Here is a 22,773-nt window from a genome sequence, read left to right as displayed (position 1 = left end):
TTGATTAAATGATCTCATTCAACATTCTGTGATTCATTCCATCTTTACTTTTCAGAGGTCAGCCTGGGGAGCAGCAGGGAAGGAGGGATCATAGCTGAGCTGGGTGATTGTTCTGGTCCAAGTCACAGAGTCATGCCTTTTATTTTTAAACACCCACATACCTCCTTGGCCTGGTGGCAAGTCAGGGTAGTATCCTCTGTGCTCTGGTTTGGGATCCAGCTAATTTCAGGGAAGGACAGAGGTGGGGCTGGACAAGCCGTGGACATAAGTGCCGGAAATGGATCATTTACGGCTCAGTTCGTTACCCCTTCTGATGGGGTCTCTCACATCCTTGCTTGGGCTGAACTTTCCTTGGCCTGTTGGCATTGTGGCCAGCTGGCCCTTTGGAGAGGATGGCATTCAACAGCAGCTGCTCCGCCGGAGCCAGCTGACTCTCCATAAGCCCTGCCCTGGCCCCGGCCCTCGGTTTTCTCTCTCTGATTGTCAAGGTGGCGGTAGCCTTGTTGGGGCCTCAGACCAGAGAAGGCAGTGACCTAGGGATCGAGTAACAGAAGGGTGGGGGGAGGAGGGCTTGTCCTTCCAGCCTGCAGAAGCTGCTGCCTTTCGCCCACCTTCCTGCTCTTGTCGAGACAGTGACTCAGGCCCAGACCACTCCCTCGGGAGCCAGGATTTCAGCCACTATCAACTGCCGCCTACTCTTTGCACAGCCCTCCCTTCATTCTCACCTCCCTCACCTCCCCTCTCCCCGCAAAAATGTGATCTTTGCCCAGCTAAAGATATCAGAAAGATATCGGTGGGGTAGACTGAATCATTTTGGGGCTCTTTCCAACCCCAAGTCGGGCCTAGGCTCATTCACGTTCAATAGAAAAATTTGGGAGGCCAAGCGAAGACCAGGGAATAATGTGTTGGTTTTAGCTTCTTTCCACTCTTCTTTGGAAGGAGTGGAGGACTCTCCAAAGAAGGCAGGGCTGGAGGGATCTGCTGGGGTGACCAGGGGATCCCCTCCCAACTGCCATCTGGGCCTGCCTCTGCAGTAGAGGGGGTGGGGAAACAAAAGATTGAGAAACCTAGCAAACTGAAAATGCAAAAGAGCTGTTTTTGTAAGTAGACATTACACAAGAGCAGGAGTTTTTTGGGAAAGGTTACTGAGACAGACAGATTTAGCCAACTGGCATCGCGCTGCTAATAGAGATATTTATTGTTCAAAAAAGTTTATTTGTAGCTTTGGAGAACATCCTGTTGACTTTATTGTAAAGGAAAATAGAACCTCTTTCCCCCTTTTCCTCTGTACACATAGAACTTTTTTCTGAGGTGGGGCACGTTGGGGGTTGGAGAAGGATAAGGTTCAGAGAAATGTTTTCTTCATTTCCCTGCCGAGACCAAAATATCCCTTCTCCTGCCCTCTGGTGCTCATATTTATGGAAGGGGAAGCAGAACCAAGGAAGGAATCTTGCTCCAGAGGCTGGGAGTTCAGAGCCCTCTTGATTTCTTCTGGAACATAGAGATTCTCTGGGGAGCAAGCCCTGTCTTCTCTCTAGACCTCTGTTGACCTACCCAATTCTGAGGGGAGAATCCCAAGAAAAGCTGGGAGGAGGAGAAACCAAACTCCTGAAGCCCCGTGAGCCTGCCCATAGCCTGGAGGACCACCAGCCTCGGCCGCATAACCCCAGCCGTGCCAGGGCAGCGCTGCTCTGGGAGATGCCGCGATGCCGTCACTCTCGCACGCGTTCCAAAGCAGCCATGTGTCCTGCGGAAGTCCCTGTGTTCCAGCAGAGGACGAGAACCCCAGGGATGGGATCTGGGCAATGAGAAGAGGCGGAAGAGCCAGCTGAAGTGGAGCTGTTGCTCTTTGCTCTCCCGTGTCCCTCACCACCTTCACCACTGCAGAGGCACGGGATCTGTCAGGGCGCCTGCCCCGCTTTCCTGGTTGCTTCTCTGGTAGAGTGGAGCGTGTCTGCCACTTGGCAGCTTCAGAATAAACCCAGGAGACTCTTCTCCCTTCGTATTTCCTCTTAGGCTTTTTTAAATGTTTTCCCCTGACCCGTACTCTGATAACTTCACCAGGCTTTCCTGCCAGTGCCAAAGGCCGACTTCGTTTTCTTGGTCTCCCCTGAATATTTTCCCCTGGCCCCCGCTGGTACTTGTAACTGGTGATACCCTTTCTAGGTTTTGTTATAGTAAGGTAAGGATTGGGAGACCAGAGACAATGATATTACCTTCCTTTGTTCTTACGTAGCCTTATCTAAGAGTAGCTTTTTTCAAGAACTTAAATTAGAATATGGTATTTTATAGGGCCCTTGGGGCAATGTATCCATTTTACTCATTCTTACTCTGTACATAAAACTAGACTCTAAGCTCCATGAGATCACAGAATGAATCTCTCTTATTCATCCTGCTATCCCTAGAACCTAGCCTACTGCTAAGCATAAAGGATATCGTCCTTATTTACTGAGTATTCATTCAGCGAAAGGTTGACAATAGCACTGTGTATAGGGCAGTACTTACAAGAGTTACAAAGAAGCATAAAATTCAGCCCCTGCTTTTGAGGTGCTTGTGTGTCTTAATCAGTAAGCAAAGTATATATATACATATCAAAGTTACTTAACCTGTACTCTTCACCAAGCAGAGTTTATTTCAGTAACGAAAGGATGACTCTGTCTTAGGAAATGTATTTGATAGTTCATCACAGTACTACGTTGCAGAAGAACAAACCAGTCATCTAAATGCATGCTGAAAAGGCATTGATGTTATTCAAAATTCCAATCTTTCTATTTTTTTATAAACTGGAAACAGATATTTCCTTACTATTAGGAGGCTTTCTGGCTGAAACCGGTAGCCTTCTGCACATTTAATAGTGAAAGATCAGACTCGAAGCATTCTTCCTAAAGTCAAACATTTTTTCTATAATTTCTAGCCAGTACCATAACATAGGACAAGAAGTAAGTATAAAATATTGGGAAAGAAAAGAGAAATTTTATCATTATTTTCAAATGACATGACTATTTGGAAAACCCAGTTAGTTTGGTTTTTTTGTTTGGTTTGGTTTGGTTTGGTTTGGTCCAACTGACTTTCTTGGACTATATAGGTTAAGTATGTAGCTGCAGTGACTGGTTTATTTACCACTCAGTAGCTTTCTTGGGTACCAGAAAGGTAAAATGAAAAATTGAGTTCCATTTACAATATAACCAAAAATGTAAAATTCCATGGAATGTACCTAAGACATGTATACGGCTAAAAATTTCACATATAGGTGTTACTTTGGGGTCTTAATATTGAACAAACAAATGTAGAGGAACTCCTATATTAAAAAACTCTAAAAGACATAATAAAATGACTTAAATGAATGGAAAGAATATTACGACTCTGAATGGGCAAACCTAGTATTTGTTAAAGATGTAGGTTCTTCAAAAGTTAATTTGTAAATATAATGCATTTTAAGTAATAAGTATGTTGATTTGAGGGGGAGGTAGAGAACATAGCAGATGATTTCGAAGTTCATCTTAAGTATTAAAGTGATTTAAAATAGCCAAGAAATTACCTAAAAAAGAAATATAATGAGAAGAGATTTGCTCTACTGGGTATTAAGAGCTAAATAATGAATTAAGTAACCTGAATAATTAAATCCATGTTTAGTCAAAGAGTAGAGAAGTCTACACAATGGAATGAAAGTATTTAACACTGATAAAAGGATTTTTCAAAGATAGTTTGTTTTTAAAATCACGTCAAAACAACTGGCTAGCCATACACTTATACTCTAAGTGGGATAAATATTTAAATATAAAAAATAAACCACTAAAATTCATATGGAATTGCAGGGGACCCAGAATAGCCAGAACAGTCTCGACAGAGAAGAGCAAAGTTAGAGGACTCATACTTCCATATCTCAAAACTTGCTACAAATCTACAGCAATTAAGACAGTGTGGTACTGGCATCAATGGAACAGAATTGAGAGTTCAAGAGTAAACTTTTATTTTTAGGGTCATTTGATTTTTAACAAGGATGCCAGGACAGTTCAGTGGGGGAAGAATTAGTATTTTCAACAGACAGTGTTGTGATAACTGGATGTCCACGTGTAAAAGAATTGAAGTTGGACCCTTACCTCACACCATATATGAAAATTAACTCAAAATGGATCAAAGACTTAAGTGTAAGAGCTAAAACTATAAAACTAAGAAGAAAACAGAGGCGCATCTTCCTGACCTTGGTTTTGGTGAAGAATTCTTAGGTATGATACCGAGAGCACAAACAACAAAGTAAAAAATAGATGAAACTTCTTCAAATCTAAAGCTTTTGTGCTTCAAAGAACACCATTAAGAAAATAAAAAACAGTTCACAAGAGAGATATTTGCAAATCGTGTATCTGATTAGGGACTTGTACCCAGAATATATAAAGAACTTTTACAAATTAACGATAAAAAAAAAGACAACCCATTTTAAAATAGGCAAAAGATTTGAATAGATATTTCTCTGAAGAAGATACACATATGACCAATAAGCACATGAAAAGATGAGCACATCATTAGTCACTTGAGAAATACAAATCAAAGTCACATGAAGTAGCCTTCATATCAACTAGAATGGATAAAATTTTAAAAGACAGACAATAACAAGTGTTGATGAGGTGGAGAAATTAGAACCCTCATAACGCGTCTGGGAATGTAAAATGGTGCAGCCACTTTAGAAAACTGCCCAGCAGTTCCTCAAAAGGTTAAGCATAGACTTACTGTATGGCCCAGCAATTCATTCCTAGTTATATACCCAAGAGAAGTGAAACCATGTCCACACAAAAGCCTGGGCATGAATGTTCAAAGCAGCAGCATTCATAGTAGCCCCAAAGTAGAAACAACCCAAATGTCCATCACCGATGAACAGATAAACTAAGTGTGGTATATCCATACAGTGGAATATCGTTCAATGATAAAAAAGTAATGAAGGGGCTGACACATGCTACAATCTGGATAATCCTTGAAAACATTTGCTAAGTGAAAGGAGCCAACACAAAAAGCCACATATTATATAATTCCATTTATATGAAGTGCCAGGGGGCTATGGGGAGGGGGCAAGTGGGAGTGACAGCTAATAGCTCAGGATTCTTTTGGAGGTGAGGAAAATGTTCTGAATTAGATCGTGGTGATTGGTTGTACAAACTCCAAATATACTAAAAACAACCAAATTGTACACTTTAAAAGGACAAATGTTACAGTTGTTACTGTATGTGAATTATATCTCAATAAAGCTGTTACTTAAAAGTTAATAAACCAGGTAATAAGTAAAGATGACAGATTAAATACATGCATCTAATTTTCCCCCCTCACAAATCCCACAAACAGCACAGTAAAGCGATTTTTTTAAAGCATAAATCTACAAATTCAGGGAGAATTGAATCGACATCAGCAACATTGGGGAACTGGAATGCAGTTACACGAAGTAATTGACTTAGCAGTTCCAAGAAAGCCAAAGCCTAAACTGGCATTTAGGAAAACCAATGGCCATCCAACTTACACCACGGAATCCTCAGAGGTTCAGGGATGGTGGCACTAGGTGCCTCTAGAAGTAGGATGAAGCCGAGTGCTCAGATCAGGAGGACTGGTTGAAAGCTGTTCATGATTAAGTTGAGAGCCCTACCATGTCTTCCCCCAACTCACTAGGAGTCTCTGCCTCACCCTACCAAAGAATGAGAAGACCCCACTCCTGGAGAGTGTGAAAGGAGGAGTTTCTATCCTAGGACACACAAGGGTGACACTAATAAAGCTTAATCTTCGGGGCCCCTTGCTTGCATGGACCTTGTTCAAGGCCCTGGAAGGAGCCCTAGCCACCTATTCACGTGTTCCTGCGTTTTTGTAAGCTTTGGAATGTATTTATACTGTGCTCAGTTTAAGAAAACCTCTGCCTTCATTTCCTCCTTTTTCTTGTTAGGTCAGGCAACTTTGGAGTAGCTTACACCTTTTGGGGGTAGAACTTGGGAGGTTAAATTGGGAGTATGCTGTTCTATATGCAATTTGTAAAGATATTTTTTGAAAACTAATAAAGCAAGTGAGAAATTACAGATTCCTGAGTTGAAAATATACAAAGGGGACCTTTTTTTGGTCATTTTAAAATTTACTTAAAAACTAAGGGGGAAATTGGATAAAAAATAGAACACAAAAGTGACAAAAGTAAGCAATTAAATCAATACATATTATTCTGAAATTAAGTAAAGCGTAACAAAACATGTTTAAATTGTACCAAAAACCAGTAATTAAGAGAATGAGATCAGTTTTAAATAGGAGTGGCGATTTGTTCGATAATCCAAAATGAAGAGGAAGAGCAAATCGTAGAACACATTGAGCATGTAAATTCCTGGTCGATTTAACATGAAGCATAACGAAGATAGCATAGAACTCATGATACGCCCTCCTACAAGGACATCAATGACAAACCAGTTATTCTCATTAATTCAGACAACGTTAAGATTAGTCATTGTACAAGAAAACTTGAAATGTGCCCTGAAATCTTACAGTTTATTTATGAAAGAAACATGAGATTTTCCTAAATTTTACAACAATCTTTATATTTATATATACTAGTAAGCTGAAAAAAATCTTTTCTAAACTGTCAGTAATAGAAAACAAATTTCAATCAACCATACTAGAGGAAGGGCTGAATAATCTCTCTTTTCTCTCTAAGAAAACAGTGTTTCCAACTCTGTGTCACATGAAGAGGCAATCATAGACTCTGCAGCCAAAAAACGCAGGGAAATAAATATAGAGGTGTGTCAGGCAGATGATTAATAAAAATATTAGGTTATTCTTGATTTTTTGATGTTCATGTTATTTGTCAGCTTTTATAACTTGTAATTATGCTCTTTTCTCTGTCTAAATAAACATTTACTTTCATGCCTATTTTTATATTTGTAATTTTGTATTTTTCTTTAAGAGGGCATGCAAAATTGTATAAGCTTCAGGCCCACAAAACCCAGACCCATTTCAAGCAGAGTTGAGGGAAGGACTACCGTTCTGAAGGCAGGAGGATGAAGTGAATGAATATATGCAGAATGTGCACATGTGTGCACATGTGTGCACGTGCATACACACACACACACACACACACAAACACACACACACACACAACCACCCCCCACCCCTACTTCTACTGACTGAGCTCCCAGACGGCTGAGCTAGGCCTTTACTCCCAAGGCAAGAAAGTGGAAGAATCTTCTCTAGGGAATTTTACTTGCTCGAGAGAAAAGACTCGATACTGACATCAGGGGTTCCCCACAAAACCCTATGCCATAGACAGACATTATCCATGTACTCACAGCTCCTAGTCAGCTTTTTTTCCCCAGTCATGTATGTGAGCAGACACCCAAGAATTACCATACATCCAAGGGAAGTGTCTAGTGTGAAAAGTGGAGACTAAAACAAACAGGAAAAAAAGTAAGTTGAGGGGAAACTGAGACTACAATGGAAGAAGAAACTTTTTAAAGCTGTCATTAAGATCTTCAGATAAGGCATCCATGAAATAACAGAATACTATAAAAAGGACATTCTGGAAATTAAAAAAAAAAAAAAACTGTCAGGAATTAAAAATATGGTAGAAAAACTCTTTAGCAGTGTTAGAAGATATGGAAACATTGAAAAATAGAGAAATTAGAGGATGCAAGGATCAGCATCAGAATTATAAAAATTTCAGAAATAACAAAATAGGGAAGGGGGAGAAATCAACAACAATAAATGTTTTTAAATCCCAGAACTAAAGGTTATAGATTGCCAAATTGAAAGAAGCCTGTTGACTACACCAGCACAGTGAATGAAGTTAGACCCATAAGGTACAACATGAAATTTGACATGAACTTAGGAATCGACAAGCTTGCATAAAGAAAATAAAAGGCAGGTCCCATACAAACAATGGAAATCAGAGTAGCTTTAAACTTCACCACCACAGCAGTACTAGGAAATGAGAAACCAGTGAAACAGTGCTTTGAGATTCTGAAAGAAATTACGTCCAGCCTATAATTCTATACCCAGTCCAACTAACCGGTGTGGCAGTAGAATAAGAAGTGTTTTGGTATGCAAAAATCTCAAAAATGATCTCCCACACACTTTTTCTTCACCTAAATGCGTAGTAAAGCAAGAAAGAAGAAGACACGGAATCCAGGTGTCAAAATTCCGGGGAGAGAGGGAAAAGAGGAGCCCAGGATGCCCACTGTACATGAAGGTGGAGGTGTACACACATGTACACAAGAAAAGGCCAAACCCCAAACCAGGAGAAAGTCCTGATAAACAGGCCAAAGGGCTGTGGTAAAATGTAAACTGTTTCAATCTGTCTCTAGGGCAGTCAGCAAATGTACCAGAGCCTTAAATGTATATATAGCCTTTGACCTACCATTCCCATTCTAAGAATTTATCCTTTGCCCTAATTCTTGATGTGCACAAAGATGTAACTATTAGAGTTTTTGTTTTTAATAGAATAAAATTTTGAAACAGTTGCAGTGACCACTAGCAAGCGATGCGGGTTACAAAAAGAAAACTAGTGGTAAGGTGTATAATGAAATACTAGATAGCTCTTAAAAAGTCAGGCCGAGAAAAACTAAATATTGACAATATAAAAACATTCATGATATGTTTTTTCTTTTTAAGATTTATGTATATGTATACATTTGCACACACATGCTCACACAGAATCAGGATATTACTGTTTGTTTCTTTGGGATTGTGTGTGTGTGTGTGTATGTGTGTGTTTGTCCTTTTGTGTTTTTCCATGTTTTCCAAGTTTTTTGATACTGATCAGGTGTTATTTTTGAAGTCAAGGAAAAAGAAACGTAAGAGATTTTTTTTAGTTTATTTGAAAAATATAGAAAGTGCAAAGAAGAAAACAATAATCATATTCTCACCACCTAGAATTAACCACTACTAACATTTAGCATTTTGCTTCAGTTTTTTTCTTTCTTTCTGCATATTTTTAAAATATAATTAATATCAAAACAATGACCTTGGTTATCTTTTAGATTTGAGACTGGGCTGTTTTGGTTTTTTTTTTCCTTCTCACTCGCTCACTAGCTCACATTCGTGCTCACTTGAGCTCATTCTCCTCCCCCTCTCCCCTCCCCTCCCTCTCCCCCACTCCCTATCCCTCTCTCCCACTTCCTCCCTCTCCCCCTTCCTCCCTCCCTCCCACCTTCCCGTTTTTTATTCTTTTCTGTAATTCTCAAGTTTTTCTGATGAGCATGTTTTACTTTTTAAAAGGGATAAACTGTTCTTTAAAATACATACAGTTCCTTAAAATACATACAGTTGACCCTCCATATCCGCAAGTTTCACATCTGCTGATTCGGTCGACCATGTGTTGAAAATAGTATCTGTGGTTGGGAATTCATGGATGCGGAGGGCCAACTGTATGTGTTTTTCTACATCATTTCGTATGAGGGACTTGAACAGCAGCAGATTTTGGTATCCACGGGGCGTCCTGGCCCCAATCCCTGCCAGATAACCAAGGGGTGACTATATGACAAATTATATGAGAGTGTTAAAACTATGAGTGGTAGAGAGAAAGCTGGACTGGACATCAGAGCCCTGACAGTTTATTCCTGGTTCTCTCGTGAACCAGCAGAATGACCCTGGGCTAGTCACTAAACTCTCCAGATCTCCTTTCTCATCTATGAAATGAGAGAGTTGAACTGGAAAAAATTTCTATGGCAACTTACAGTTCTAAAAATACTGTGATCCTAAATTAAGATTTAGAGAGAGTTTGTGGCACCACAAATAATGGACTCTTAAGTTCCTAATTTCTTGGTACCTAGTCTGTAGTACTGCGCTCCAAGTAAGAATCATTTTGAAGACCACTCGGAGAATTCTTTAGCATTCTTTTCCTACTCCCCATGTTCTTGGAAAAGAGATTCCATTTAGAACTGAAGTTTTAGATAAGCTGAAGGGACCATCTATTCTAACTCCTTTGTTTTATAGTTTAAGAAACTGAGCTCCAGAGAGATTGGGATTTGTTCAAATCACAAACTAGTCAGAGGCAGAGACCAGGTTTTCTGAGTCTCAGTCTGGAGCTTTTTATACTGCAACATGCTTTGTGCAGAACAGAATCAATCTTTGCAATGCCACCAGGACCTCATTTGCACTGTCACCAAAATGATCCTTGAGGGCAATTGTTCACTGTCCAAAACTATTGTGTCAGTCGACTGCAGTTTGATTTTGGGGAAAGTAACTGGAGGCCCAGGGAAGGGACTAAGGAGCTCATCTCTCCTTAACCTTTCCTCTTTAGGCCCGAGAAAGGGAAATAGCAATTTCATTTTTTCTTTCCTTTTCAGCTCCATAGCTTGCCTTTTCCCCTGGTAATTATGTAGCCAGAGATTATTTGTTTACAGAAACCACGTGAATCAGCCAGCCCCCAAAGGGTTAACACTCCCAAATTACGGGGTGGGTTAACAATAAACAGGATGTCCTCCAGAAATTAAATTTAAACCACTGTGACTCAGGCTGGCCCATCCTCTAACCAGATCACTGTCTGGGGTTATTATCGGTGGTTAATTATACCATTGGGTTTAGCAGCGGTATTGGTCAGTTTGGGCCAAGAGAAGCCAGGCAGGGGACAAGGGGGTGTGGAGGGAAGGGGCCTGGTAGAGGGGGTGGGCACAGCAGCGGAAGCGGGAGGTTTGAATGGAAGAGACTAAAAGTGGTCTAACCTGTCCCCTCAGGGCTGCTGCTGTGGCCCTCCTCCCTGAGCTGATTCCAGGGGTGCTTACCTGGCTCCTCCCGCCTGGGGGGTGGGGGCGGTTCTGCCAATGTTTCTGCACCTGCTGGGGTGCCCTGTGTTTGCTTTCTCTCCTGGCTGCCCTGCTTTTTGTCTCAGAATGGTAGAATCAGAATTTTCAGCACCTTAAGGAAGATTCTAGATTAGCTAGTTTAATATTCTTGCTTCACAGAGTAGGAAATTAAGGCACAGGGCAGTAGTTAACCTGCTGGGGGACAGCCTGCTCAGCGGAGGTGGAGGCAGGGGTTAGTGCCCAGGCTGAGACTCCTAGACCATGCCCATCCTTCCATTATGCCAAGCTGTCGTCCATTTCCAAGTGGGGCACCTGAGGTGCAGGGCTTCCTAGCAAGTTCAAGGCAGATTTGGACTGGATTTCAGATTCTTCTCGGAGTTCAGCTGCATTTCAGTTTTATCCGTTCCCACAGGAAATAACCCAGCCTGGCTGGTTCTTAATGTCCCTGCAATTTGTCATCTTTCCCCAGCCATAGAAGAAGCCCTTCAGAGCCACAGTTCGTCCATCTACAGAGGAGTAGTGAAGCACCAAATACAAGCGATAAGTGGCTTTTACGGTGTTTTTAAAGGCTCATTTTCAAGGATGTAACAATCCAAGTGAGCCTGTAATTTCTGACTTTGCAGCTCTTCGAGACACGAGGTTTATGTTGACTGTCATTTGTACATATCTCCCCTTTGCTGTCTTCGCCTTCGCAATGTATTTAAACAACAGACTATTAGTAGAAAGGATGCTCTGGAGCAGAAGGTGGTGCCCAGGACATCCATCTGACACTTTCCGTGGGAGGATGACTGTCCATCCCAGAACCCACCTGGCTGCTGATGGTCCTAGACCCACAGGGCACATGGGACAAGTGGCGGGGAGCAAGCCACCGCCACTGTTCTTTACCCTTCTGGGGGACAAGTGGCCTGTATTTCATCAGTGCTTTTCAGCCACATCCTTCCCCATTTCTCCTAACGTCCTTCTTTGTCTCTTTCTCTTATAGGATTCCTTTCAAGATCGGGCAGCCCAAGAAACAGATTGTCCCCAAAACAGTGAGTAAATCGATTCTTTCCTTTTAAGAGTCAGTTCTGTCTCGGATGGCCTTTGCATGGAGCCAGAGCTTGGACTCAGCAGTCGTGGGGTTGGGAAGGCAGAACCGAGACTTTATCATTGCCAGTCACACAGCTCTGGGACCCCACAGAGACGGGGGCTTGCAGGGCCCTCCTGTCCTGGAGCATTTTTCTTCAGCTCAGCCTGGGTGGGCGGAAGAGGTGGGTTCCACAGGTGAGGAGGAACATACTGCTTCCGACAGCCCAGCACTGGACTCTGGGCCTCAGTCTGCACATTCCTAGGTGGGCACCTGAAAAGGAGACCCCTGCCAAGGACACGTCCCAAGCCTTTATCTCAGGCCACCTCAGGTCCGCACAAAAGACTAGGAAACTTCTCCAGGGGTCCAGGTCCCTTTCTCTCTGCCGTTAAATGCATTCCTAGCCAGGACCAACAGTCACTCGGCGCATGGGGATAGTTGAATCCTAACCCCCTCGTAAGCCCACAGTGTCTATCCCTGTTTTATCTCCAGAATGGGACAGGAAGAGAATCATATCTTCTTGGAAAGTTAGAGCTGGAAGCCCTTAGAGATCATCTAATTCAACCTCCTGATTTTTCCTGATGAGGAAACCAAGACCATGGAGTCACAGTGACTTTCTAAGGTTAGAAAAAGTAATGCTGACAGAGCTGGAGTTAGAACTCAAGCCTGAGCCTCTGTTTAATACTCCTTCCATTGCTTCACACAGGCTGTGAAGGTCTGCCAAGGCTTGGGGATTCCGGTAAAAAATGGCCGCTTTGCCTTGTCACTCACAGATCTGAGCAAGGCTCTTGGTTTAACGTGGGAGACCATAACTATAGAGCATCTCTCATTGTAGCAGTTCCAGGAAGCCTGGTGGAGGCCCTTAACTGCCATCCCAGCCCCTGGCGGTTCTCTTTTCTAAATAACCTCACCCCTCCTTGGCTCAGGACTCAGAACTATAGGAAAAATATTGTTTCAGTTTGGCGGGAAGGGGACTTCAGCACGCATCTGACCAATGGCTCTATCTTCGGGAAATCCAAAGTTAGATCACTTAAAAGGAAATGGGCCCGCATTAAAAGAGCCCTCCCCTTTTCAAGCAAAGGCAGACCGAGGACAGACTCTCAGTTGACCTCCCATGCAGAGGCTGACCATCTGTGAAGGCTCTCAGCTGAAGCGCAAAGAATCTGGGCGTGCAAGTGTTGGGCTCTAGCCGGCTACAGGAAGTGGGAAGGTGTGGCTTTGAGTCTCCAGAGTTTAATCCAGGGCAGATCTGAAAAGGAAGTGGTTTGGAGAAGGGTCTTTTATTCCCAACATTCACTACCAAAAAACAAAAAAATAACAAAAATCCTCCCAAGTCCCCATCCTTTATCGAGGTGGCCTTTGTTCTCCACAGAACAGTATAGGCTAGAATGCAGTTTCTAGCTTCTTTGCCAGAGTTTGTTGACGGAAAGATCTGTGGGTGTATTAGGCTGAGGAGTGGCAGGGACTCCCCAAGGGAAGGGCAGATGCACAGCCTGAGAAAACCCTCATGCCTGTGTGGCCTTCTGTGAGCCGTGGCTCCCTCTCGCTTCCTAGCATCGGCCTCGCTCAGGATGGAGCTGTGATCCTCTAACGGTGGCATCAGCTCCCTGCAGACCGGGCATCGAATAGCGGCTAGGAGGCCGGATTCCGAAGGCTCCCTGCCTGGATTCCCATCCTGACTCTGGATGTGCTGTCTGTGACCTTAAGCAAGTTTCTCGCCCCCTCCGAGCCTCAGTTTTCTCCTTTGTAAAATGAGGGTGATGCTAGGACCTACATCATTGCCGTCTGATGAGTCTCACATGAGGTGGTACATCTGAAGCACTTCATCCAGCGTCTGGCACATAGTAAGGCCTCAGTAAACACTAACTACATCGCAGGAAGACGCCAACTTGACTCTCTTTTTAAACCACCAAGAACTCCACCGGTCGTCCTACATCCCCCGGTGCAGTGAAGTGTAGGCTGGAACAGAGTTGTTTGTTCCCTCAACTCCCAGGCAGCACTGAAGTGTCTGCAGCAAGACCTTGCCTCTCAGAGTCTCGCTCTCCACCCGCAAACTCCCTGCTGGCCCCCCAGACAGGCCGGGGCCGTGTAGTTGTCTCAGCATCTCTGCAGCTGCCCCCAACAGAGGTGACGCACTCTGTTGTTCTTGCCCAGGCACTTTCAGGGAGGGGAGCAGATGGGGCTGCCTGGGTTATTGGAAGTCACAGCACCCCTGTCGTGGGAAGAAATGCTCACGTTATCTTCAGAGAGTTTCAGGAGGTTTTTGGCTCAAGGCACCCAGCTGTCAGACACAAAGGAAGCATTGTGTGTCTGCCCTCGCTGTTCTCCTGTGCCCAGGTTATTAATGCAGATTCCATTATTGTCACAGCTTTGGCTGGAATGGCATGTTCTCTGCAGGGGCTGACCAATGGAGCCGAAGTGGAAGAACAGAAGCTCCCCTACCTCCCCATCCTAACCTGCTCAGTCCCCTCTGCGCCCCCGTCCCTCAGTCCTATAAAGTAGCTGGAGCATCTTAGTGTGGCTAACAGAAGCTGTACCTCCCTCCATATACCGGAGGGCTGGGAGAGAGCTCTCTGAAGCAAGGGTCTCTCTGGGTCTCACACACAAAGAAAAGCACACACTTTGAGTCCTAGCTAGGTGGGCGCCTTGTGAAGTCAGGCAACAGAGAGTCCCACCACATGGAGCCTTCACTTGAGAAATATTTCCAGGTGCAAGGTGGAGGGGCCCTCAGCCTCATTCCCGTCCTGTTGTAACGTGCCACAGGGAGGCTGCTCTCCCGAGCAGGCTTACAGAGGGGGCTTCGCAGCTGGTCTTTTTCACTTCACCAAGAGTGTAAGTTTGGGTGGGAACTCAGCCCATTCATTCAATTAACAAGTACTGAGCTCCCGCTGTGTGCCAGCTTGTCCTCAGCATAGGGGAGAGCGGCGAGCTGGTGAGCTGCGCAGTCCTTCCCTTCCACCCTGAGCCTTCTAGAATGCAGGGAGCAGCCAAGGCGGATGTCCCATGCTCGTGCTCAGTCAGTCCTCCCTACGCTAACCTCGCCAGCCAACCCGCCCACCGTGACCTGCTGACGGTCGCGCACATGTGTTTACACTTGCATTGTTGACTGGGGTCCAGCTGCCTTTTTGGCAAAGGCATCAAGCATTCAGAGATGTTCAGATCTTTTGTGTTTGGCTATTTCCCTCAGAATGGATAGACCTTGGAATGCGACGCCAGTGTTTCCCTTTATTTTCCATCCGAGAGGCTAGTATCCCCCCAGATCCTTCCCCAGTGGAGGAGAGATGTGGGGACTGAGCTACAGAAGCAGCCCACACTTGGCTACCAGAACCAGAGGAGGTGAAACGTTCACGACCTTCTCTTATGCTCTCAGATGAGTTGCATAAAGTCGAAGGACCAAGCTCCCATTCTGACAAGCTTCTCAGCTTCTAGTGTGAGACCTCGAGCTTCTCATCAGCCAGAATGATCCAGCCCATTTGGAAACGTGCAGTCCTTCTCTGTGCAAGTCCAGGCATCCCAGCCAGGGGACCAGGTGTTCTTTGACATCCCACACACACACCAGGATGCTTGGGGATTGCAACAGACAGTGCCGGGAGCCAGGGCAGCAGCTCCAGTGGGTCTGCAGGCGCTCACCTCCCCCCTCAGAGCACCTCCTCGGTGGGTTCATCTTCAGGAGAGCTGCATCCTGGCCAAGACAGCCTTAATTTTAATTTCATCTTTTTATGGGGCCGTAGGGGGGACACTTTTAATATGTAAAGACTATGCTCAGTTGTCACATCCAGTGAAGTCAGAAAGGAGACGTGTCCGGTGAAAGGAGGCCCCAGCACAGCTCCCAGGCACAGGACTTCACGCTTAGCCAAACTCAGGGGTGTCCTAGCTATCAGTGGACCATGTGCTTTTTGTCGCTTCTCCTCTCTGCACCCCAGTGCCGGGAGGAACAGGGCAACGCCACCTGCAAGCCAGGCTCCCTGCTCTGTGCTCCACGATACTGCTGTGGGTCTTCCCATAAGCCAGTGAGGCTGACACTGTTACCCTGCTTCCTTGTCAGCCCCTGAAATTTATGTGAGGCCAGATGAAATATCCCGTTTCATTAGACAAAAAACAGACTAAGAATGTTAGGTAATGCTCTTAACGCTGCACAGCTAATAGTCAGAGTTCATGTCTTATCCGCCTCTGCCAAATCCTCTCCGGGCTCCCTCCCGGCACTGGGAGAAAGGACTAGACCGACCTCAGTGCGGACACCAAAGGGCCCAGGCAAGGCCCTTTCGCTCCAGAACAAATCTCCCACCTGCGGTCGGGCCGGAGGCCTTTGAGGTCTTTGGCTGCGACTCTGATTCCTGTCCAATTCCAAATCCCCTGTGACAGGTGACACTTTAAACTCTTAGCGGGCACATATGCTTTAGTGAGAGTGAATTTTGGATTTTTTCTGAGCAGCAGCTTTTGGTGGATCATAAGGAAGGCGATGATGAAAACGTTGGGTTCCTGGAGAGAGAAAGAGTGGGTCTGCTGAAAAGAGGGGGAGAGATGATAGGATGAGGCACCGGTGTGAGTTTTACCTCGTACCTCGGTGTAAGGTTCTAGATGCTGGGGTCATAAAATCAGCGAAAGATCATGTGTTCCTGCTTCTAAATTTTCCAGTTCAAATAGGAAGGTGACATGCCGCTGTGCCCTGAGGACCTGAGCCGAGTCAGGTCCACGTCATTCTCTGACTGCACCCGCCCGAGCCCTCCACAGGGCTTCCTGCCGATTGCAGTGTGCGTGCGTGCGTGCGTGTGTGTGTGTGTGTGTGTGTGTGTGTGTGTGTGTTGTCTCCTTTACCAGGGCCCACGTCTATGTTATTCACCAGGGTATCCCTCGCTCCTGGCAGAATGCATCACACTTAAAAGGTACTCATTAATGTTTGCGGGATAAATGAGTGTAGCTAAGAAAATAAAAGGAACCTAAGTTCTAGGCTTGCTTTGCCACTCACTAGCCCTCCATCCTTACATCAGTCACATTCCGTCTCTGGGCTTCATTCTCCTCATATGTAATGCGAAATAATTGGCCTGAATAATGTCCTGCCTTTTACCTAATTTACCTAATTTAGGATTTACCTAAATCCAAATGTGGAGTATGAGGTCGATAGGTTTAGGATATTCTTTCACTGGGGCACAGTTGCTGGAAGGGCCTCCTGGTAAAGAGCTGTGGGGCTTTGATGGTTTCTGCAAATTTGTATTCCCTGACCCTTGACCTGTAATAAAAATGAGCCGGGATTTAGGGCTCTCGGGGGAGCAGCCAAGAAGCCATCATTATTAGGTCATGGCTTTAATTCCTCAGCAAGCACCTTTTTCCCTTTTAGTGGAATGGCAGTTAAGAGCACAGGCCTAGGAACTCAGCCTCTTACAGTGGTGTGACCTTGCACAGGTAGCTTCACCTCTGTCCCCGTGACCTCGGTACAGCAAGGGCCAGTATACCTACCTCCCGACTAAATTGTGAAGGAGAAGCCATTCTTGGAAGCACACAGTGAGCACGCCGTTTGCATAGCTGGTTTCATTTCTCAGAGCACCTCAGCTCAGAGGCTCTGCAGGCAGCCAAGGAGACAGTCATACCGCCTCTGTGGGAGAACAGGAAGGAGAGGCCTCTCATCTGTCCCCTCCTTTAGGCTGTAAGGTGTCATTAACTTCACAGGCCACTCTTCTGAGAACCATTGCCCAGGCCCCATTTTACAGATGGGGAAATTCAGGCATCGAAGTGCAAGTCACTTTCTTAACTTCACCTGACATGTAGATGGCAGAATTGGATCCAGGACTCATACCCGTTGGGTTTAAATATTGCTGGCATCAGGGAAATCTGATAACTAACTAGGAATTTAGGGAGCCTTGCAGAAGTCGGTAGTAATGGTATTTGTATGTGGTTCATCCCAGCACACAGAGCGAGGGTACGTGATCTTCCTTGATCTACCCTGACCCTAGCAGGTGGCAGGACCTGTGAGGAAACGTGGGCTGTGACTGGGAGGTGACCTGCTTGGGCCTCAGAGCTGTGAAGTGGCAGAGACGGAACTGAAGTCCAGACCCACCCGTTCCTCTGTGCCCGCCTGTCTCTCTGGCTGAGTGTCAGTCACATCCTGAGCAGCTTACCTGCCACAGAAGGGGAGGGTGAAAAGAAGGAACACAGAGCCCCATCCCCCCCGCCACCCCCCGTGGTGGAAGAACAGAGCCTAATCCGCTGGTACTTGCCTGGCTGGCACATCTGGGAGGGGAGTCTCTCACCCTAAATAAGCACTTAATTAATTTGGGAACACAGGGGTTCTGTGTCATTAACGACCTGCTAGTGCCTGCATGAACGGGATGGTGTTGTTTCTGCAGACCCGGGGAGGGTGTGGAGGGAGGATCAAGAGGCTGGCAGATTTTTTCCAACCTGTTGTCATTTCTCCGATGATTGAGTTCTCTCTCTCTTACAGGTGGAGAGAGACTTTGAAAGGGAGTATGGAAAACTCCAGCAGTGAGTGTCAAACCCCAGAAAGATTTGGGGGCGGGGAGAGTTGGGGAAGGGCAAGAGCCTTCTGCCAGGTCTCACTTCCTGCATGGTTTTATCTGCTCGCCACCCCTCTGCCCGTCAGCACCCTGGTAGCCTAGAGCGGCTCAGTTCACCACCTGCCAGAAATTCTCCCCGAACTGATGGCTGTGTGACAGTTGTTAACTTGTAGCCTTTGGGTGCTCGGCCTCATGCAGAGCTCGTAGTGGTCCATTAGTCAGTGGAAAAAATCCCCACAGAGAGGGGTCCCTTCTCCTCCTGGCAGGCATTCCATGTCAGGTTGGGCTTCCCTCAGGTAGATAGAAGGAAAGGGGGCCGAAAGCCAGTTGGCGAAGCCCGGTACCAGGTCCGCACCCCTCCCTTGCAGGCTGGAAGAGCAGACCAGGAAGCTACAAAAGGACATGAAGAAGAGCACGGATGCTGACCTGGGTAGGTGGCACGTCTTCCAAGATGGGCCTGGACTGGGTGGGGCACAGGTGGATGTCCTCCTTCAGTCACCTTAGGGCTAGCTTTGAAGTAAGTACACTTAGTAGATGTCAAAAATGTCCCTGAAAAGTGACCTGAGGTCACTCTTCACTTAGATCCCCACTTACCCCTTTCCCTGGGTACAGCAGCAGCCACCACAGCTGGATGGATTGCTGGCTTCTGTGGTCTGTGCCACAGAGCCTCAGGTTAGTGTCATCCAGAGGACACAGGCACGTCTGAACATGACCGCCCTCACTTTTGGCCCCTGGTGTCTCCAAACTATGTGTGTAGCAAGCCAGGGGACTGCTTTTGGCGTCCGTCTGTTATTTAAGTTAGTTCTGAGTTAGCTGGATGGCATCTTTTTCGTTCCCCACTGCCTTTCCAGTAAGGGCAATGCTGTGACCTGTGGCTTCCTTTCCTTCTTATTACCACGTGTCATTGAAACCAGCGCTTGCCTAGCTATGCCAAATCTGGCTTTGTTTTGCCAATAAAGTTTTATTGGAACACAGCCATATCCATTCTTTAAGTATTGTCTGTGGCAGAATTAAGTAGTTGCAGCAGAAACCATGTGGCCCACCAAGCCCGAAATCTGGACTCTAGCTCTTTACAGTAAGTTTGCCGCCTGGCGAAGCGTGCTGCTACTTTTGTCCCCTAAACCACAATGCATCTCTCAGCCACCTGGAGAGGTTTTTTAATGCATGTTCCTGGATTCTATACTTACTGAATTAGAATCTTTGCAGCTACAAATCTGCATTTCTTACAGCTTCCCACCCAGATGATTCTGTTATAATCCAGAGTCTAGAACGTTGTCATTGCAGCAGGTAAAGCTGCCCAAAAAGATTATCCAGAACAGCGTCATGTGGTCTGGAATGAACATTATGCAATAAGGACTAGTGTCTTATGGTTTTGTGGTACTTTGTAGTTTTTATGGCCTCTGGCCATGGGTGGAGGTCATCTGGATACAGGCCTCTGGACTGAGGGAGGACCGGGAGTCCTGAGGACAAAGCCTTGACATCTGTTCCTTCACAAGTTCACTGAGCTTTGACTTCTTACAGCCATGTCCAAATCTGCTGTGAAGATATCCTTGGACTTGCTCTCCAACCCCCTCTGTGAGCAAGACCAGGACTTTCTGAACATGGTGACAGCCCTAGACACGGCCATGAAACGGATGGATGCCTTCAACCAGGAAAAGGTGACTGGGGTCTGGGTCCCCCCTTCTCATGGCTTCTATCTGGAGGAAGACCCACATGGAGTCCTTAACAGGGCTCAGGCTCCCCTCTGAGCACCCTCGCCCTCTTTGGCCCATGTTCCGAAGCCACGTGAGCACGTTCCTGGCAGCCCTGCTTCCCGTGGCTCCCACAAGCTCTCATCATTCACAGTGAGGCCAGGAGGGAGACCCCAGTCAGCTCTGCCCACCCACCTTCCTCCCTGAGCACAGCCGTTATCAGCCTGGGCAGGCTGCGGCCAGCAGAACAAGAGCCGACCGGGGACAAGGACAGGGTGCTCCCTGTCGCCCTTCATGCTTCCTGGTCACCATCTCTGCCTCACTTCCACAGCAGTTAGGGGTGCCGGCCTCGCTTGTCCTCTGGGTCCTCTCCCTGCTGAGCTCTCTGGGTACCCCTGCTAGGTCTCCTTTCTCTTCTCTAGAACTGGGAGCCTCCTCCCAGTTTTGATGTCATTGGGTTTTTCTTTTTACAGGTGAACCAGATTCAAAAGACCGTGATCGAGCCCTTAAAAAAGTGAGTAAAGGGGAACACAGGCTCGGAGCACTTACTAGAAAGGCAGGTCAACTGGTCACCTGGGGACCGAATATTATTTCTAGTAGCCTGTCCCCAGACTTTCACGGGGCTGATAGGAAACTCAGCAGAAACACTGGAGACATGATCTGCAGCCCTAGGGTGGACACTCCTGGTAGCCTCAGAGCACCCACCATCGTCCAGATGTGGTCAGTGGTGGCAGGCACTTGTGATCCTCCACAGCAGCCGGCAATTGCTCCAGTGGTCATTTTGCCATTTTCCCTTTGTTCCTGCTTGAGGACCGGTGGGACCAGAGCTTGCTGAATTAAGCTAGCAGAGATTTTGGCCAGCCCTCAGCGGAGATGAGCAAGGCCTTTCATCTCTCGGCCGGATTGAGAGAGCAGCTGCCTGCAGCACTCGGCTTTTGAAATGTGGGGGTGGCCGCACATGGGGAAGGGTGCAGCAGCCGGGTCCCGCCTGGGAAGGTCCCCTAACTCATGACCTGTCAGGGTCAGAAATTCTTCTGTGAGACTCCCCTTCTGTTAGGCAGGCTCTGGTCAGGGATCAGACGGGCCTATTCCCTGGGGCCCCTAAGGGGTGGGCATTGCCTTGAAGCTCCCGAATCACTTCATCTTCTTCCCTGGCCTCTCCCAGGCAGCCTCTGACCTAGAAAGGCTCCACTCCAGCCCGGCAGCTGCACTTTATTACCTCTCTGTGGTGGTCCCTGGCAGTTGCCTCACCAGGGCCCGGGTAATGAGGCTCCGCTAATTACCATTAGGCTGGATCAGGGCCCGGAGGGAGATGAGAGAGCAGGTTTTGATCCTCCAGCCCCTGGTGCTGGGGTTGTTGAGCTCCTTGCTCCCTGTTCGGGTCCAAGGGGTGGGGTTTGGGAAAGCTTTCTAAACTGGGCTGTCTGGAGGCTCCGCCACCGCAGGGAGGCTGAACCTGGCGCAGAAAATGATTTCTCTCCTCACCCCTGCACCCCGGCTCCTTCCACGGACTCTGGACCCCTGGCCCCTAAGTCCTGCTCAGCCCCAGGTCTCGGGGTCACGGGAGCAGCTGGGCGCTGAGGAGGCCAGTGGTCAGGAGGGAGCTGTCCGAAGGACTTCCATTGCTTGTGACTTTCCGACCCGGTCTCCCGGACCGAGGGCTCCGAGCTGCGTGGGAAGGACCACGGTCAGAACAGAACCTGCCTGTGGAGGTCCCAGGGGCTGCCATGGAGGCTGCCATGGACACCCACAGCTGGCAGAGCTAGGCAAGGGGACACCAGCTCAGAGAACTGGGGGACTGACTCCTGTCTCGATTTCACAACCAACGAGGCGGCCTTGAAATCTGATGCCTGGTTTCTGGAGCCAAATGGAGAGAAATCCCGGCTGCTTCCCACCACCATAGCGGCCCACCACCTGCCAGGAAGGTGGGTGAGTGGCAGAGGGGGCGGTCACCATCTCCGCAGCAGATCCGCTGACCTCTGTGTGAGCCCCGGGCCTGCCTGGCTACCCAGGCTGGCTTCTGTGCATCCCAGAGCCGACATGCGATCTCCCCCAACCACATAAAACCGGCATTGCCTGTTGCCTCCTCTTGCCAGGAGAAGAAGCTCCCAGGGACCCCAGCACCGGAAACAGGAAACTGCAGCTTTCCTGTCCTCTGATGAAGAGCACTGCCACATGGCCACCCTACCGCCCCCAGCCTCCCCCCAGGGGGCTCGGCCTCTAATCCCCCAGTCTCTGGGCCGCGTTCACATGGTCGGATGGGGATGCTTTCAATTTCCCTTTCCTGGTGGGTGGAAGATCCCGGCTGTGTGGGCACAGATTGAGGAATGGCAGGCATTCCCCACCAGGGCCGGCTGCTCCCAGCCCACCTCCCAGCCGGCCTCTTTCTGCCTCCCCCTTCCCCTCCTCCCTCTCGTGCTGCCTCTTCACCCTACGCTTACCCAGGGGTGGCAGTTTGCTGTCAAACCTTAGGACAGGCAAGAAACAGGCAGTCGCCGTGGGCAGAGCTCCAGCGAGTACCCGGTGTAGGCCGAGCCCCGTTCTCCCATCTTAGAGGACAGACATGTAGTCGAGGAGCTTAAGGTCTAGTGCAGAAGCCTTGACGGCATTCTCAAGGAAGTAGACCAGTATAACACCTGCCAAGGGGTGCAGTGCAGTGGAGCGGAGAGAGTACTGGACGGGCAGTCTCAGCCTGCCCGACCCGGCCCGTGACCTTGGCCAGGTCCCCGCTCCTCTAAGACTGCTCCCCCACCTGT

General features: G+C 47.3%; 1 protein-coding gene across 2 annotated transcripts in view; it reads left to right on the top strand.

Moving 5' to 3' along the window:
• BIN3 (bridging integrator 3) overlaps positions 1-22,773 on the top strand; it is a 37,825-nt gene that overhangs the window by 7,707 nt on the left and 7,345 nt on the right. Inside the window, exons 2-7 of one of the 2 annotated variants that reach the window (XM_015586696.2) lie at positions 11,734-11,782; positions 12,310-12,439; positions 18,254-18,294; positions 18,695-18,756; positions 19,848-19,984; positions 20,491-20,531. In XM_015586696.2, the coding sequence (XP_015442182.1) occupies positions 18,729-18,756; positions 19,848-19,984; positions 20,491-20,531 (206 nt within the window). In that variant the 5' untranslated portion in view covers positions 11,734-11,782; positions 12,310-12,439; positions 18,254-18,294; positions 18,695-18,728. The remainder of the gene's footprint in view (positions 1-11,733; positions 11,783-12,309; positions 12,440-18,253; positions 18,295-18,694; positions 18,757-19,847; positions 19,985-20,490; positions 20,532-22,773) is intronic. The other variant, XM_006904390.3, reaches the window with a different exon arrangement.

The sequence above is a fragment of the Pteropus alecto genome, unplaced genomic scaffold (assembly GCF_000325575.1).
Source record: "Pteropus alecto unplaced genomic scaffold, ASM32557v1 scaffold160, whole genome shotgun sequence".
Taxonomy (NCBI): Eukaryota; Metazoa; Chordata; class Mammalia; order Chiroptera; family Pteropodidae; genus Pteropus; species Pteropus alecto.
This window is presented reverse-complemented; position numbering and strand designations above follow the sequence as displayed.